Source organism: Callospermophilus lateralis, unplaced genomic scaffold (assembly GCF_048772815.1).
Source record: "Callospermophilus lateralis isolate mCalLat2 unplaced genomic scaffold, mCalLat2.hap1 Scaffold_79, whole genome shotgun sequence".
NCBI classification, from domain to species: Eukaryota; Metazoa; Chordata; class Mammalia; order Rodentia; family Sciuridae; genus Callospermophilus; species Callospermophilus lateralis.
Genome location: NW_027515935.1, coordinates 7640974 through 7660321, shown reverse-complemented (window position 1 = coordinate 7660321; position 19348 = coordinate 7640974). Strand labels below are relative to the sequence as shown.

General features: G+C 46.8%; 1 protein-coding gene across 1 annotated transcript in view; it reads left to right on the top strand.

Moving 5' to 3' along the window:
* Window positions 1-19348, top strand: part of LOC143640948 (AF4/FMR2 family member 3-like) — a 180764-nt gene that overhangs the window by 86161 nt on the left and 75255 nt on the right. The window contains 1 exon segment of the mRNA XM_077108451.1: window positions 5547-5587. Within this exon segment, the coding sequence (XP_076964566.1) occupies window positions 5547-5587 (41 nt within the window).

Genomic DNA, 19348 nt, shown 5'->3' with positions numbered 1-19348 from the left:
TACCCAGCTCCCCCTATCCTAAACCTTTTCATGACTCCTATTGTCCTGTTGATAGTATCCACTATCCTGCATTTGGCCTCCAAAAGTCCTTAAAACTGTCCCCACAGCTTGCTGAGCGGCACCACCGTGACCTCTCACAATTCTGCACCTGAGCCAGGTCTCCTAATACTGCTTCCAGCTTCTGCTAACCAGAACCCTTCCTTTTCCACCCACCTCCAATTCTCTAGTCCCAGGAACCCTTTTTAGCTTCCAGATCTCGGCCTTGCTATTCCTCCCATAGTGGGCCTTCCTCAACCATTGATTCCTCCAGAATTCAGGATCTTAGCATCCTGGACTCTTTCTGCCAGAGCCTTTGTAGTCTATACTGTTTGTGTCTGACCCGCCCAGCTCCCAACTTTTCACATTTGTGTCACCTCTAGACTTTATGTGCAGTATGACCAAAACTTTGTCTGTTTAGGCTGTCACCACCAAGCCCACTGCCTGCACATAGTAGGTAGTTCCAACTGAATTTTATAGCTCTCCAGGCGTTAGTTCTATTTCCATCAGGAAAGAAGTCAGGCCAGGCGCAGTGGCACACTTCTGTAATCCCAGCAGCTGGGGAGGCTGAGGCAAGAGGATCACGAGTTCAAAGCCAGCCTCAGCAATTTAGCAAGGCCTTAAGCAACTCAGCCAGATCCTGTCTCTAAATAAAAAATACAAAAAAGGGTTGTGGAAGCGGCTCAGTGTTCAAGTGCCTCTAGGTTCAATCCCCCGTACTAAAAAGAAAGAAAGAAGTCAGCTCACTTTGGAAAGTCTCTGAATTTCACCCTCTTTCTTTGTTTTCCTCCCCACTCCAATATCCATGAACTTGTTCTGTGCTCAACCCAGTTACAACAAGGCCATTTAATTTCCTCTTTGATTTGCCTTCCGTAACAGATTGTGACTTGTAATTCATTGAGCACACATGGAATCCTGAATATCTACTGATTACGTCCTCAGAGCACCAAACTCATGGTAATAAGGACAGAGAAAAGATGTCATCTGTTGAGGAGAGCCTAGAAAATGACTGTTTTTGGTGGAAAACTTGTTTTGTCTCGTAGACTTGATCTTCACAGTCATTCATGAATGAGTGATGAACTCGGGGTAGATCGTGAAATATTCTCTTAACCCTCTCAACCAGATTTGCTGAGGACTGAATAAAAAGAAAGTTACCAGAAGAGATGATGAAAGATCTCAAAAGAAAAAAATACGGTTGCTGTAACATACAACTCTTGAAGGAATGAAATTGGGCAATTCATCTAGTTTACAATCAGTAGTTTTTCTGGCTATAATCCGGAGTCACCTAAGTAATTTTCTTCTTGGCTTTTTAATTTCAATGTTTACTTCTTATATTATTTTCCAACAGTAAATAAAAACTGAGGGCAAAAGCTGAGGTTCTTTTTTAACGAGAAGGAGCTGGGAAAAAAAGATCTTGGCTTTGGTTTTAATCTAATGTTAGCAGCTTTGTTTTTTCCTCTCAAGGAATGGTTTAAAACATTTTACGTATGCTCATCTCCTTTCTTAAGGGGTGATGAGCTGTCCTCAGTAAAGTTTTTAATGATGTAGAATAACTGGCAATTAAGTAGCACACTCAAAATAGGGCATTAAAAATAGCAATGCTGGCAATCGATGGCGCTAAGTACCACCGTGGTGAGACAGATGAGAGCGGAGAAACTCCCAGACGTCAGTGCTCAGTGACTGGTGGGAGGCCAGGTCTCTGCGCCCAGAAGGACCTGCTGGTCCCATCAGGCATCATGCAAGTCTGCTAAAGGAAAGCAGCCCTTGCTGCAGGCTTCCTGACCAGCTTGTGTCCCACAGTGGCCAACATGGGTCCTGCGGAGTTGTTCCCAGCTGTTAGCACCGCCCCCAGGTGGTGCATTGATTCATAGGCCCCTCCAGAGGTGGTGGAGTGCAGAGTTTCTTACTTTTTGTTTGGTTTGCTTTTGCTTTTTCAGTGACTTTCTAACAGGTACACGTCAACATGTGGTACTTCCCTAACCTAAAAGTCAGTGGGGAGAGTTTGAGGAGGAGGAGCAGATGGTCCAAAACTTGCCAGCCCTGGTCTATTTCCATGGCTAGGGGAACATTCAGGGGCCTTGCTGGAGGCTTCTACTGAAGTTGTAGTCACATCTCTTAAGATTTCTCTTCTTCCAAGAAGAACCCACCTCCTGTGCCTCCAGTGGAGATAATGTTAAGAGATCCTACTAATAATACATTCCACCTTTCTTTGGGGGAGTTGGAATACTTCTTGCATATTCAGCCCAGCAGTCAGAAGTAGAGAGTTAAGTTTTTGTTGTTGTTGTTGTTGTTGTTTGTTTGTTTGTTTTTTCCCAAGCATCCCAGCCAAAAGTGAAAGCTGTCTTGCTGAGCAAGAAGAGAGCCCTTTAGGGGCTGGGATTGTGGCTCAGCGGTAGAGCACTCGCCTGGCACAGGAGGAACCCGGGTTTGATCCTCAGCACCACATAAAAATAAAGGCATTGTGTTGTGTCCATCTACACCTAAAAAAAATAAATATTAAAAAAAAAAAGAAGAAGTAGAGAGCCCTTTAGCAGATGACCCTGCAAACAGTGATGACCGCCTGTCATCTGCTGGGTGCTTTTGGGGCGCGAGCTGCTGTCCTGGCCTTGGGGAGCTCAGGCCAGGAGTTGGAGCGAGGCAGGAATAGGGTCCTCTGAGATCGTGTACCCAGCTCCTTGGCTTCTCCTTTCTCTCTCTCCCCCTTGCCTCAGGTGTCCTCATCAAGATCTGGGCATGACTCCATTACTTCAAAGTCATGCTGTGACCCTGGCATGCCAGGACACTGGGGCCTTAGTTGATTGGGATCAAGGGAACCCACTGATCCTTCCATTGTCCAGAGTAGACTGGATATCACATGGCGGGATCCCGCATCCCCCCGGAGAAGGCAAAGGCAGACTGCAGTCACAGGTGGGCTGTGTCACTGGTTGTGAGGCCACACTCAAGACCCATAATAAATGAGTGGTGAGACCTGTCCTGGAATTTAAGACTCAACCCCCAGTCTGCTGTTCCTCTTAATTTCTTCTCATTTCCTTTGGACAGTCCACAAAGCTCACGCGTCCTATGCCTTCCTTTCAGATCTTTCTTGGGTTCCCTCTTTGCTGTAGACCCCTTTGTCTTTTTTTTTTTGTCTTTTTTTTTTTGTACTAGGGAAGGGATTGAGCCCAGGGGCGCTTTACCATGGAGCTACAAAACCCAGCTCTTTTTGTTTGTTTGATTTTTAGGCAGTTTCTCTCTAAGTTACTAAGGCTGGCCTGGCATTTGCAATCCTCCTACCTCAGCCTCCCAAGTTGACCGGATTGCAAACCCCTTTGTCATTTTTAAGGGGACAGTTCCTCAGTGTAGAAGGCACCTTCCTGATCTTCATAGGCCTGTGGCATCCCTGGCCCCAGACACTAGGTGCTACTAGTGACCCCCCTCTTGAAAGGAGCACTCTCAGTTCTGGATACCCCAGGGTTGAGTAAGGGGTGTCCCAGCGGAGACCCAACGGTGGAGGCTGGGCAGCCCCTTCCTCTCCCATCTAGCCCCGTGCTATCCGCCTCTCTTCTCCCACGTCTAAAAGTCTGCTCAGGTCTCTGTGGGACTGATTCCCTGGTGGATTCGGGTATCTAATGAGTGCCCCTCTGAGGACCTGCTAACTGTTCCAGGCACTGTTTGAGGAGCTGCGCCTTTACCCTGATGTCCTGCCCAAGGAGTGAGCTTCTCCAAGAAAATGGCCCTTTCTGTTTTTGTTTGTATCCCTCCTGGAGTTCAGTATGGTCATCTCCACATAGGAATGCAGCAAATGCTCCACTAGTGGACTAATCCAAGCACCACCCAGGATATGCTTGTTTGTGCCACAGGAAGAAGGATTCTGCCACATCATTCTTCTAATCTGAAGAGTCTGTCTGTCTTGTCTGCTCTCTGACTGTGATGGGGGAGCAGCATGGGCTGTATCGGGTGTCCCTGGTAACCAGTGACCTGGACATGTGTGCCAGGCAAGGTGGAATGACCTGTGTGCTCGCTCCTGACCACCTGTGCAGCCCGAGGAGGTCTCAGCCTTTGGGCCATTGCTTACATGGCCTCCTAATTGTGGGGTTTTTGACCCACTTCTTTCCTTGCCCTGGTAGTGCCCTGAGGTGGAAGACGAATGAATGAGAACTAGAGTCGGCAAGAAGAAAAAGAAAGTGCACACACAACTGGGAGTGTCTCGATAGAGAAATGGGAGTCTTTTTTTATTATTTTATTTGTTTACTATGGAAAATTTCAACACACACACACACATACATCCTATCACTTTAATAAATGAAAAATAAAAAATAATACATTTTCTGTACAAAATGGAAATTGTATTTCTTTCACATAAAAAAAAATAGCCAGGAAACTGTCATGCTAAGTGAAATAAGCCATTCCCAAAAAACCAAAGAATGAATGAATGTTCTCCCTGATATGGGGATGCTGACTCACAATAAGGAGGGGTGGGAATAGAAGTTTACTGGATTACTGGCTGGGAATAGGAAAGACAATAGAATGGATCAGAGCTTTCCTAGTTCATATATGAATACACAACCAGTGTTAACTCCACATCATGTGCAACCACAAAAATGGGAAGTTATACTCCATGTATGTTTAACATGTCAAAATATACTCTACTGTCCTGTACATCTAAAAAGATTTTTTTTTAAAGAAACTGAAAAAAAAAGGAGATTTAAAAGGTAGTCAGAATAACATACAGACTCCACAGTGGGCTCATCACCTGAGTCCAATAGCTATCTACCTGGGGCCATCTTGCTTCATGAAGATGCCACCAATTTCCCCTCCTCCCACTATATTGTTTTATAGCAGATCCCAAAATCATATCCTATTATTGATAAGTACTTAAGTGTAAATATCTAAAAAAAAAAAAAAATCTTTCAAAATTTGTCACAGTATCATTACCATATCTGAAAAAAATAGTAATTTTTTTTTTTAGGATTTTAATATTTATTTTTTAGTTATCGGAGGACACAACATCTTTGTTTTGTATGTGGTGCTGAGGATCGAACCCGGGCCGCACGCATGCCGCTTGAGCCACATCCCCAGCCCCCAAAAAATCAGTAATTTTTTTAGATTTCCCGCCAGCCTTCCATTTTTACAACTGGAGAGATGTTTTCAATAGATCTGAAAAATGAGTCAAAAATTACATCTTCTTTGGGAAAAATGCTACGGATCAAACAGAGCTTTTTTTCTTACAGGGAAGGGGAATAAAGCAATGGGAAAATGGCTTCAGGGAGTAAGAACAAAATAGTTCTGCTCTTTGCCAGGTCAGGTGTCTGGCGCCTCCCCAAGCTCGCCCCCTGGTGGCAGGTGCGCATTGCCAAGGCCTCCGTTAACGCTTCAGGAATGTTCCTTTCATAATAGGACAGAGCTTTCTAAGTAGTTTAAAATTTGGCCACATGACAAAAATGTGTGTAACAGAGGTTTTTTTAAGTGTTGATCAAGCACATAATTTAAAAGTCAGAATATTAAATAAACATCTCTGCCCTTTCTTCCAGCAGGCAACCCAGAGAACAGCTCTCCACGCTCTGCCTGACAGGTACATTTTGTCATTTTTATGAACTATAAATTGCTTTATGAAACATCGAGCCCTATTTATTGTGGCATATAATTCATAATCGGATTTTGTCCCTAAAGTATCTGTGAACTGGGATGTTAAACATTTTGCATGCCTCGATCTGTCATGCATGTGTGGAGTTTATTACTGCAAAAATCGCCTTGTTGTATTTCACATAAAGTATGAAGAATCCCTCGTTGTGCAGTGAAACAAGAGAGAAGAAAACTTAGGGGGGAAGACCTGAATGGCGCTGTAAATCCTCAACTTTGGAATTGGTTGGGATCCGAGCTCATTTTTCAGCAATAAGTACTTCATCTATCAGGACATGTTTTCTTCACTCTTTCCATATCATCTCACGGGGAGGGATCTGTCTCTGGATGAGTCTTTCTTAGAGGACTTTGTGCACCGCTCATGGTCCTGCACACCAGACTTCTCTCTCCCTGCTGCCTCTTGTTTCTCCCGACCTGTGTTATTGAATGGGATGCATATAAATCTCATCAAAAGGCCCAAACTGCGGTTGACATCCTGGTTTGCCTAACAGGCTGCAAAGAGGTGGTCAAACAGGAATATGTAAATTGCCTTCTAGATTAAGACCAGCCTCTTTGGGAGTTTGGTTTTGGTTTTGTTGTTTCCATTCCTAAGGGGTGTGTGGGTGTGGGCGGCGGGTGTTGAAGATCAGGCCCACTGTGTCTCCACAAGGGAAGTACATGCAGTGCTAGACACAGTGGAAGGAGATGTCCTCTTTCCCCCTCCCCCTCCCCAGCTGGCAAGCACCTCAGCATTGTCCAGAGAGCCTTTACCCCTCCCTCCTTTCCTTGGGAGCTCCTTTTATGTGGAAGGAGCAATCATTGACTGTGGGAGTCGGGTCAGTTCAGTGCCTCTTCACGGTAAAACCTGTCACTTAGAAGAACCACCTGGTGCACAAGGGTGAGAGCTTTTCTTTCCTCCCGGGTGGCAGGCTGAACCTGAGCGTGTTTATTTCGGGTGAAAAGCCTTCCCCATGACAACCACACAAGCCCGCCTGTTACAAGAGTGACAGGCACGTGGTCTTCTGGAATTGCTTTGGGGATTTTTCACAAAAGCTGATAACGGAGCCTTGGAGTCTGTGGGTAGGGAGGAAGAGAGACACTGGATCAAAACTCATTTAGGGAATGACACAAGAATTCTTTTCCTAGACACATGTCTTGTTTCCTTTTGACCTCTCTTTGTAAGTCAGCAATTCCTTCAACGAAATTCACTGGGAAGCAAGGCAAAGCCCCCTGTTTATGATGTGGTATCATTGCTAACAAGCATGAGGTTTCTTTGGGGGGGGGTCAATAAAAAATGTTAAAAGACTAGATTTTTCACAACCCCATTAATATACTAAAAAAATTTAATTTCACCCTCTAGATAAGTGAAATTTATACTCAAAATGCCATTATGAACAGGGCTCTAGGGTCAATAGTCAGGCTCACACCTGTAATCCCAATGGCTCCAGAGGCTGAGGCAGGAGGATCGCAAGTTCAAAGCCAGCCTCAGCAACTTAGCAAGGCCTGAGCAACTTAGCAAGATTTTATCTCAAAAGGAAAAAAAAAAAAGGAGCTGGGGTTGTGGCTCAGGGTTAAGCACCCCCGGGTTCTATCCCTGGTACAAAAAAAAAAAAAAAACAATGCCATTATGAACTTTGGTAGAAGGAACCAAAAATTATTTTATGAAAATAAAGACATGGTTGCAAATATAAAGACGGTTTCTCAGAAGCTAGGACTGACTGATACATTCAAAATACATGACTTCATGGTGGGTAGGAAATGTGCGTGTGTTTTAATGATGAGCAATGTATTCCCTTTGAGTTTTTCTGATATTCTCACTTGAACCTCTTGCCAAGCCCGTTACTGCACAGAAGCAGAGGCTCCACGGTCGCTACTCTTCTCAATTTCTCTACCTTCACATATAATAAGGTGTATTTTCACTGCTGTTCAGAATTGGGGAGCGTGGCTCATTTCAGGTGAATTGGCTTTGCCTGCTCTTCTAATTCTGCAGCTGGGTGAGGCTGTCTTCTCTGTGTTTATTCTGTGTTTTCTGCTAATCCGGGGACTGTGGAAGTAACTTCCATAGCAGAGAGCATTTGTAGTCATTTGAAGAAACAATTCAAACTCTTTCTCAAAATAATAACTCAGAAACACCTATTGAATTAATTGGATTCATATTTTCTAGTTTTTTAAATAAAGAACATTAATTTAACAAGTAACAGATGTCATTTTCTGCCATGTTACTTACTCTTTCAAATAAACCAGTATTTTCTGGAAAGCTGATCATTGTGACCCGGGTCAGGCCCCTGTGTGACTTGCCCCACATTCTGCCTGCCAGAGGAACCCCATTGAAGGAGCGGAACTGAGTCAAGGCCCCCCAAGCCCGGGATTCCGGGGCCCTCATGTCTCTGCTTAGAGCTGGTATTCACCTATTGTATGTTCATTTACATAAGCTCTTCTGGTTTCCTTAAATATTGTTGTTTTCAGCCTATTATCACCTCTTAAAATTCCGTAAAGATTTGGCAGTACTTTTATATTTATCCTAGAAAAAGAAAGCACTTTTCAGACCTCAAACTGTGTTTTGTGAGTCCTGTGATTCTAGGATCAGGCAGGAAAGCCCATGATTGGCTCTTGCCAGGCCACCAAGGGTTCCTCGTCCACCCCAGAGCCTCAGGGTCCTGCACATCTGCTCCATTCACCCTCAACCTTGACTCCCCGTGAACACAGGGATGTTTACACAAGGTGTTACAAGATGTGCATCTTGGGAATGAATGAACTAGGATTTGGTCAACTGGGTTGACGGAGGCTGGGAGCTGGCCTTCCCACCAGGGGACCTGGCAGCTGTAGCCTTCCCACCAGGGGACCTGGCCCACCATAGCTGCAGGGAAGGGAAAGAGTTGCATTTCCCATTCCTTCTCTCAGAGCTGATGAGACTGTCATCCCTCTGGGGTTAGAGAATGTGCAGATGTCCTCTGAAAGCTGATAATGTCTATCTTTTCATTCCTCCAAAGATTCTCGGTTGATTTTGTAAAAAGACATTCTAGCACACGTCCAATATCTGGTAGTTCAGACTGTGTACTTTCTTAAATTATATTTATTTTTTTAACTGATAGATAAAAGCATGAAAATGCTAGGTATATATGGAGTGCTTTGTGATATGTGAATACGCACATACGTTGTGATGTTTAAATCAAGCTAAGCATATATATCTCCTCAAACATTTGTCATTTATTTATGTTGAAAACATTCAAGATCCTTCCACGTTTTTTGAAGTCTGCAGTACATTATTGTTTCTGAGGTCACCCTTCTATGCAGTTCTTTTTCTTTATACCCCCTTGATCAATAATAGACTGTATGGATTAAAGTTCAGAAAGCCTTATAATCAATAATCAATATATACTCTCAAAAAATTTAAACTGTGATATTTCTGTTATCTAAAATTTAAAGCCATCTATGTTTAACGCGCCCCCCCCCAAAAAATCCTTTTTGCCTTATTTGGTTTTTGCCTGAGGAGTGGGATTAATTGATGATCAGTCAAAATAGCCAAAGTACATTGCAGGTTGAAGCTGGATCTCAACAGCAAAGCCAAGTATGGGCTTCAGCCCAGCTGGCCTGGGCGCCCACCCTGCAGTCACAGAATCAGTTATGTGAGGGTGCGACCAGAGGGGTTTTGTTCTTTTCTACTCCTGACTATTGTTTTTTCATCTGTTTTATATCTTTGAGAGTCAACTGGCCTACCAGAGACCCACCAATGCCCCCACATAATGACCACAGCAGATGTCCTGGGCAGGGCAAGGTGACCAAATTTATGATGTAATGCACAAGCCAATTACAAGAGCGTCTCAGTTTGCTAAGGGACACTCTCCCTCTTGCCCATTCACCCCGTATAACCTCTAAAGCGTTTCCTTCTTATGGCTGGTGGTATTTGATGCTGGGAGGGAGAGGCAGGGAAAGAGAGATGAATGGTGTGAGGTTCATTTATAAAGGTGTGTCTTTGGCATGGGCGCTGCACCCCACAAGCTGCCGCATCACCAGTAACGTGGAAAATATGCAAACTGCTGTTAGGAAGAAGGAAGGGTGTGTGTGCGGCATATGAAGTGCCTTGAATACGATTAACTTCCCTTCCCACGTAGTAAATAGTAGATAACTCCGATCAGAAAAGGGATTCGTGTGATTTATCAAGCTGAGCGACTGCATTTGCAGAGAAGCTGGAGGTCAATCTTGAAATCTAGGGCCAGAGGAGCACGAGAAAATTGCCAGGCCTAAGAAGTTAATCATAGCCTGGGACCGCTTCCATCTGTCTCAGGGCGACAGGGCTGCTGCACGGAGAGTAGGCATGCTTTATAGCAGCAGATCAGGAATTAATATTTTCTGCAAAACCTCAAGCATCATTGGCAGTAACTTGGGTTTTATAAAAATGGAGCATAATTTTGTATGAATAAATCACATTCAGCTAGAAATATGAGAGGCTGGAAAAAATTGCGCTTGGTATAAAAAAAGGGGGAAGGGATGGGCAGGAAAGCCAACATGAACATAGTTGTTGAAGCGATGGCACTCTTGGAGGACACAAATGGCCGCGTAGTTAAATTGTGCATATAATCATCTTCTGAAATGTCAGTCTGCAACTCGGGCAATGGCTGTGTTTTTATAGCCTTGGAGATGCATCGCCAGACTGTAACCTGTCTGCCCATCTGGCAATATCTCAGGTCCAAGATCCATTTATATTGAAATCCAAACAACTGCCATTGATTTATTCATTTATTCCACAAATATTTGCTGAGCACATCCGGCATACTCTGCGGGGTGCTGTGCTGGAGCTGGGGATGTGGTGGCTGGGAGGCCCCTGAGCCCATGGCTTTACCAGCCAGAGGGGCCTTGACCTGGCAAGGAGAAGGGCTCCTTCAGGCTCACGTATTTGCTCGTCTCCATTTTGCCCTTTCTCTAATCAATCTCATGCATGGAATCTCTTTTTTTCCATTAGGGAGAATAGAATAATATTAAGTAAATGGGAAATAGCCGAACATTAAGGGGACTTCACATAAGTAGAAGAATGTGAAACTGTCTGTGTCTGGGAGCAGGACCAGAGTGGCACCACAGCCAACAGGGAAGGCAGGTGGCACCTGATTGGCAGGGTGGGGGCTTTGCAGTCAGCTCATCCTCCTAGTCGAGTGGACCACCCTCAGCAGAGCCAAGGGAGTGTGTTGGGGAGGGGGCCCTAGCCTAGAAGTGTACCTTCTGGGTACCATTTTACCAGTCCCTGGCAATGAGAGATGGAGGTCGGAGCTGCCAGGTACTACTGTAGTTGATTTCATATTTAAGGGCCAAAATAAGAAAGTTTGAAATCCCAGCCTCAACATTATTAAGGTGGCACTGTATCAACCCTGCCCCGGAGGCCCGTGTTCCAGTTTCTCCAAAGCAAGGGAGTCCTTGTAACTGTTCTCAGTACACCCTGTGAATACCAAGTTTTTAAAGAGCTTCAGAGTGTCAGAGCCCTGTCCCCTGAGCTGTCTTCATTCTATCATCTGCACAGCGACCTTGAGAGAGACAGAGGAGCCATCTTATAGGTAAGAACATTGAGCTTCAGACAGATAGTGGGGCTCATCCAGGGCCACGCAGGAGCCGTGACTAGACCCCAAGTCCTCTGACTCCTTCTCCTTTGTGCAGCAACACAGCAGGTGGGGCACCGACGGAGGCAGGTGGCCTGGGCCATGTTCCGCATCCGCACATTGTTTCTGCCTTGGTTGTCCTTTTGTCCCCAGCCTCTGTCACGGTACCTAGCAATAAGTCCTTTGATAAATGAGAGAAAGCAACGAACAAATGAACGAACGAACTAAGCCAGTGCTTTGTGATTAATTGAAGGTACCTTTGGGCTTAAAGTAGAAAATACTTTTGTGGAGCTGGCCATGCGTCACTGCCAAGGCTTCCTCGGGAGGGGGAGACTGACAGGCAGCACTTATCACGAAGGGTCCAAGCAGGCAGGTGTTTTAGAGCGTTTTACAATCGGGAAACACTACCAATTGTCACAGAGGTGGGGGTGGGGGGGCCGAACGATTAGAAAAATGAGTCCAAGAGCAGGCAGGAAAGTCTCGAACATGTAAAAGATCCAAACGACCCAGTGCAATTAAATTAGAGTGGGCTTGAGTTAGAAACCAGTGACAAAAAAAAAATAATTACACTGGTGCTTCACAGAGGTTTTTGTACCCAGAAGAGGTTGGGTCAGATGACCTCGCCCCCGCCCCCCTTCTTGTCCCCTCTTAATTTCTGCTTCCTGCAGCGACAGGACTTTAAATAATTGGTGTTATTTCCACCGATTAGTCACACTTTTTTTCCCCTTGATTCATTCAATGAATATTTTAGAGTCCTGAACCCATATAATGGGTCAGCCATCGCGCGGGTCTTTGTGGAAGACACCAGAATTCATGGCCAATGATTCCACTCCCAAGCAGTGTACAGTGTGGTGGAGACACGCAGGCACAGATATCAAACACGGTGCATGCTCAGATGTTGCCAGGTACATAAACAGTCCTGGGTCCTGTCAGAACCGTCCCGTGTCAGGCGGTACACTGAACCTCCCAGCAAACCCCTCACCACCCAAGAAGGAATTCAACACTAAGGCCTTCAGGAGAGGTTGTTGTCAGTGAAATTCCACATCCCTGCGTGTCCCAATCCACTTCCCTAAAGCCAGATGGGTCTGAGTTTCCAGGTGCGTGCAGGAGTCAGCGCTCCTAGCTGCTTCAGTCACACACACACACACACACACACGCACACACACACACGCACGCACGCGTCAAGTGTGAGGAAATAACTGTGGATTAAAGATGCAGGGACAGTATGGCAGTGCTCCCGGAGGGCAGGGGGTGGGGACCGGGAAGGGGCATTTTAAGTAGCGTGTGATAGTTGGTTGTGCCAGTGACCCAGAGACGGAGAGAGGCAGAGATTTCAGGAGGAGTGGCAGACATGAGCAGGGCTGGGCTGCAGGGTGGTCAGGGAGTGCAAGTCCTGGCTTCTGTGGTGGGGTGGGCACCTGAAGGGACAGTGGCTGGAGCTGTAAACAGCACCAGGAAGAAGGGCAGGAGACTTCCTTGGCTCTGAAGCTAATCCTTCAAGAGTGGATCAAGCCTCATCTTCCAGGGACGCCTTACCTAGCCACTCACTGGCTCCTAGTCCGTCAGCGCCTCATGGAATCGCGGCTTCTGTCCTCTGCTGGCTCAGTGGATTTATGTCCCAGCAATCCCTGAGGCAGGAACCTTGTCCTGAACAGTAGGTAGGACTTTATACAAAATCCTCCCTTACTGCATGCCTTTCAAACAAGACAGACCAAGAATGAAAATTATGCCACTCAACTCTGCTCTCATGATAAAAAGGAAAAAGAAAAACCCACAACCTTCTGTTCCTCCTCTTTCCTTTCTTCCCAAGACATCGCAGAGCAGGCGTGGGACTTCAGATCCTTGAACCTGTGGCTGGAACTGACTTTGCACAAAGTATTTACACATCCGAGTCTTGACTTCCTCGTGGCATAAACAGGATGATGATAAATACCCTTTCTGCAGGTGTAGGGACATCAAGTGAGGTGACTACTAGAAAAGGTGCTTCATTCCTCTTCCACATGCTAGTAATTACCCTGTTGCACCTAAGAAACACCCTCATCCACACACCTGAAGATGCTCTCTAACGTAGTCCTCCAGGCTTAAAAAAAAAAGTGCGAAAAATAGTAGAATGTTAAAATACAAGAAACAACTGGTAAATAAGAGTTTGGCATCTTTTCATATGGACATTCTCGGAAAACAAATGTCAACAGATCCCAAGAAATGTCATTTGCTGATTCTCACCCATCCCTGCTTTGTATCCTGTTCTAATTTATCTTCTCCTCCCCTGAAAGCTGAGCCCTGGGTCCTGAGAGAGCTTCATGGTGGCCTCTCCATGGCCACCACCCGTCTTGCCACACCGGTCTCGCCACACCGTCTTTCTACTCCGTACCCTGGAAGGTTCATTTCCTGACGCTCTTCCAGCTGGTCTCCAACGAATCAGTTACATTTTATTATTTCAAAGCAAATAATACTTATTTCAAAAGCAAACAGCATGTCAGGTGCAGTGGTGCACACCTGTAACCCCAGCAGCTCTGGAGGCTGAGGCAGGAGGATCGCGAGTTCAAAGCCAGCCTCAGCAAAAGCAAGGTGCTAAACAACTCAGTGAGACCCTCTCACTAAATAAAATACAAAATAGGGCTGGGGATGTGACTCAGTGGTCAAGTGCCCCTGAATTCAATCTCCAGTACCCAACCCCCCAAAAAAGCATAGAGTAGTCTACAGATAGCAAGGAAAATGTGGGTGCAGCATTGTCTGGGGGGCATAGAGCTCACCCAGTGCTGGCTGAGCCGCTCCGCAGGGCTCCCCTCTCTAACAGGATGCTGTGGCATCCATCTGCATTCCCAGAAATAGAGACCCTCAGCCTCACTGCTCCTACAGGGAAGTCACATAAGTGTCCCTCACAGCCCTTTAGTGACTGTTAGCTCTGGAGGTTGCATTAATAGGACATTAACAAGGAGAACAAACCAGGCTGTCAGGTCTAAAACCCAGCTTTTAAAGAGCCGCTATAGTACTAATTTCCACAATAAAACAGAATGGTTCCAGAGAAGCTATTGAGTCCTATCAGGTAAATAATACCCATTTTAAAAGGTCCCAAACATGTGCTTTACACAATAGAAGAGGGCAGACCAGAAGAAGTTACAGTCTTTTGAGTAAATAAATAACGAGTTGTATAAAGCTACTAATTGCCCTTTAAAAGGTTTAGTGTGCTTGGGAACACTTGAGGATTAATATGGACTTGCTGCCTGTCATCTAGCCAAGGAGGAGTGGCAGGAGGGGCCCCTGGGTGAGAACAAGTTTTAACCCTTGTAGTTAATGCCACAGTTGCCACGCGCCTGCAAGAGGGGTCAGGGTGATGTGAGCTGGGGACTACTTAGAAGAGTTTGGCCTCTTTGTAAGAAAACAGTAGTATGTTGGTTGCTCACCACCATGAGTGTCCTCAATGCCACTTAATAGTGCCCTTGAATGTTTAAAATGTGTGATGTATAATTTGCCACAATAAAAAAGCATTAAAAGAGCTGGATGCAGTGGCACACGTCTGTAATCCTGGCGGCTTGGGAGGCTGAAGCAGGAGAATGGCGAGTTCAAAGCCAGCCTCAGCAAAAACAAGGCCCTAAGCAACTCAGCGAGACCCTGTCTCTAAATAAAATACAAAATAGGCTGGGGATGTGGCTCAGTGGTTGAGGGCCTCTTAGTTCAATCCCTGGTACCCGACCCCCTAAAACAAAAGCATGAAAAGAAAAGAATGAATGGATAGCTCTGCAGATGCAACTTGAGCATCCCTAAATCCAAGACTCGAAATCCAAATTGTTCCAAAAGCCAGAACTGTTTGGAGTGCCACTGTCACACCAAGTGGAAAACTTCACACCATAAAACTGTTTCACGCATAATGTTATTGATAATAGTCTATCAAATTACCTTTAGGTTTATGGTTGTAAGGCCGGTGTGCAACAAAAGTGAATTTTATATTTAGACTTGGATCTCCTCCCCAAGATACATCACTATGTATATGCAAATACTGCAAAAAAGAAAAAAAAAAGAAAAAAGAAAAAAAAAATCCCAAATCTGAAACTGTTCTGCTCTGGAGCACATTGGATAAGGTGTGGGCAGCCTGTGCCAAGACTCCGGGTTCTTCAGAGTGGTTCCCTCCCATAGGTCTAGAGTGGGAAGCCAGTGTTCTCATGTGGGTTTGAGGTGCTAGAGGTCCAGCCTGGACATTCCTCCCTTCCTCCTCTGCTAGGGAAGGAAGTGACCCTGGTCTTCTGTGATGGGGACAGCTGGACACCTCCACTCCCCTGCTCCTTCTGTGACTGTGGAGAAGCAAAGGCAGTTGGCATCCCCAGGGTTGATTGGCATCACAGTGGTCTGTAAACCCCAGAAACAGGCCAGAGGGAGCCGGACTCTTCATAGGCCAGTGGCTCAACCGCTGGGACTGTACTGTGAATTACTAATGGCCACTCATTATCGTCCCACTCTGTGTTCCCTATCTTCTGAACACATCCTATGAGAGTAAGTCATAAAGTTACCTGATATGGAATATTGAAGTCACAGGTCTATGAATGATTTTTCGCTGGAAGCCTTTGCACTCAGCATGTGCCTTCAGATTCCTGGGTAGCTGCGCCTTCCAGACCCAGGAAAGCAGGGCTGCGTCTCCTTGTGATTCATTGAATTTTTGTTTTAATTCACTTCCTCAGAAAACCATTGTCTGTATTTAATGCATGTGACATCTCCAGATCAGAGTTAAGAGAGAAAATTGGCCAGTGTGTGGCGGCACATGCCTGTAATTCCGCCAGCCTCAGCAATTTAGCAAGGCCTAAGCAACTCGCCGAGACGCTGCCTCAAAATTAAAAGGGCTGAGCATGTGGCTCAGTGGTTAAGTGCTCCTGGTTCAATCCCTGGTACCCTCCCCCTAAAAAAGAGAAAATCTATTGTGTAATTAGCATAATTTTCCATATTGGTTACTGCTATCTACCCCACACTGTTATTTATGATCATGAGTTTCTGAAGAAGCACACCTGTACCTTCCTGGGCAACTACTTTGATTGAGTTAAAGACTCGGTGTCCTGCACAGAACGTACTGATCAAGGTGAAGATGCGACCTGTGGTCCCCCACCCTTTTCAGTTTTGCAAGTGTGGCTGAACCTAATTGAACTGAGTCTAAAGGAAACAAATAATATATTGTTTGTTGCCAAGGGCAACAAATAATATATCTGACAGGAGGAAAAAAGAAGGTTCAAAAAGGCACCTCTCCAGGGCACGTGTGCGTATCTGAACACTCGGAAGCCCTGTCCTGGGTGACGTCTTCCCTGTCCGTGCGGCAGTGAGTGGAGGCCCAGCTGGAAAAACATTTGTGCGTGGTTTAGAGCCAGTCCATAGACGTGGTGGGGTTTGTTATTTTGTTTTGTTTGCTTTGTTTTGTTTAAACCCAAACCACAAACCACTTAATTGCTTTTGTTGGGACTTTATTTAAATCGTGATACCAATTCATTTTGTTTTGTTTGAAATCTCCCTTTGTTGGAGAGAACCATCCAAAGCCCATGGAGTCCTCTGTCTCTGGCTTTAAGAACCCTGTAGAACGGAACCCCCTTCCACTCCCGTTCTCTCCACTGCATGCTCCCAACCCCCAGGATGTTCTGCCTGGGCCATTTGGCTCTCTGGATTTGGACTCCATGCAGAGCCAGCTGGAGCGTGCTACATGACCAGCTGCTCACTCTAGGCTGGACCTGACCCTGCTTTTCTGCACTCCCCAGGTGGCCTCCCCTTCCCATGACCTGTTCTTTTAATGGCCCTCCCAGAGACAGCCTTGGACCTGCCTTCATCCAGCCAGGCTGGCTGGCCTTTGATGGCTGCATTCTGGAGTCCATGAGCCCCCTGCTGCCGTGGGAAGGTGAATGTGCCCCCACTAACTGGACCCAGCCTGACCTTTCTAGCTCTGTCCAGCTCCCTTCCCTGTCCTGGCTCTCAGGCCAGTGACTGGTGGCCATGCCACATCCTCCTGCAGTGTCCACCTGTGTCCTCACCGGACACCTTCAAGTCCCTGCCCTGTGCGTCCCGGCTACCTGGAGACAGCCACCTGACTCACAGAATCCCAAGCAAGGTTTCCCAGCCTCCGGAGTTAGTTCTCCATGGCCCTGGTTGTGGATGGTCACCCTGTCTTCTGCCCGTCGCCCTCCCATCCTGAGAGGCAGTGTCCAGTGTGGCACTGCTCACTGTCTGGTCAATTCTGTTAAAACGTTGAAGCAGAACAGCTGCTTGTGCAGGGCAAAGCCACGGCCCCTCTCACATTTCACAGATGAGGTGGGTCCGCTCACTGGTCCTGATCTGGCAAATTGGCCGGGGCTCCAGGAAGCCCAGCCCAGGCTGAGTCGAAAGCCCTGGCCACTCTCCACTTGGCCTCTGCATGGCCCTGTCCACCCTGTTCACAGCCAATGGGTGAATCAGAGAGCCACGGATCTTTATATTAAAATGGAGACAGTAACCCCTATTCAGCCTGCCTGAGCCTAGTGCTGGGAGGAGCCACGGAAAATAACCGTGGACGCTACCCAAGCACAACAGATCAAGGTCTGAGTCATCTGAGGGAATATGTGAGGAAGGTCCAGGTTTTCTCTGAGCCTTTGCCCCAGCCCGGAGCTATTTAATGTAATTCCAAAAGGACAGTGGGCCTTTGGTATTGCTGAAAGATGACCACAAAGCCAGAGGATGACCAGTCCCTCTCTGACAAAGACACAGTCTTGAGGCCTCTGGCTAATGCAGGATCACTACCCAGAGCCCATGCTGGGGGCTCACTGTCACCATCCCATCTCATCACCAGACAGCCCTCTGGGGCAGGCATCTTTATCCCCATCTTACACACGGGAACTGACTCCTACAGAGAAGGAGTCACTTATCCAAGGTGAAGGAACACAGGAAGAAGGAGAGCCATCTCCTGGAGCCCAGTTTACTGGTGGTCATGTGGCCTTGGGTGGAGAGAGCCTGACACACCGGACTGGTTGCCTCAGGGCCTTATCCCCTCTCTGCAGTACTGGATCCTCTTAAAATAGGACAGGATTCAGTGGGGCACGGTGGTGCATACCTGTAATCCCAGCAGCTCAGGAGGCTGAGGCAGGAGGATCGCAAGTTTAAAGCCAGCCTCAGCAATAGCGAGGCCCTAAGCAACTCAGTGCGACCCTGTCTCTAAATAAATACAAAATAGGGCTGGGGATGTGGCTCAGTGGTCGAGTGCCCCTGAGTTCAATCATCCCTGGCACCCCCCTTCAAAAACAAAAAACAGGAGAGGATTCAGCTCAGCCTGAGTTCTGCTCACAGCAGAAGCCTGAGGGCTGCACATGGGACCTCCTCGGGCTGTTCTGTTCTGCCCATAAGAAGGCTTGTGCTGGGGGCTTCTTGGTAGGACATGCCTCACCTAGTTCCTGTGCACCCAAGGTAGCAGTTCTCGAGATTTCAGCCTTCTTTCTGAATCCTACACTTTCAATGGAAGATGACTGGGCACTTGAACAGTGCAGCAGCCAGATTCAGGCAGATTTATATGTTGACCAGAGAAGAGCCAAGCCAAGGTCACTTTCTAAAACTGACATTTCCTGAAGACCTTTCCCCCTCCAGCTGGCTGGGGAGCTGGTACCTTCTTCACTAGCATCTGCAAAGGGCCAGTTCTGCTGCCACAGCAATTCTGTGCCCATGGCATCTTCACATGGGAACCCCACCCCTACACTGATGGCAACTGCCATCAGTCACCCTGGCTTTCTTGCCTCGGGGAAGCAAAGTGAAGCTCCAGGGCAGTGGGGCCATACAAGTCACCTGGCTATCGGGGACTAAAACACTCGGGCTCAAGCAGCATGGCTTCCCAGACCCCCTTCAAGCCTGGCTAGGTCACAGGCCCCTTTGGGGACTCCAGCCACAGAAGGCTTTGTTCTTCCATGCCTGTGACACATACTGTTCCTTCTGCCTGGAGCCCTTTCCACCCCCCACTCCTTCCTCCTCCCCTCCTCCAGCTTACCAGGCTGACTCCTTCCCATTCTTCAGGTCACAGCTTAGATGCTCTGTCCCCCCAGCAGGCTCCCTGCTCCTCTTGGTGGCACTCATTTTGCTGTATGGAGCTGCCTCCCTTCCTGCCTTCCCGTGGACACCAAGCTCCATCCTGATCTGTCTGATCT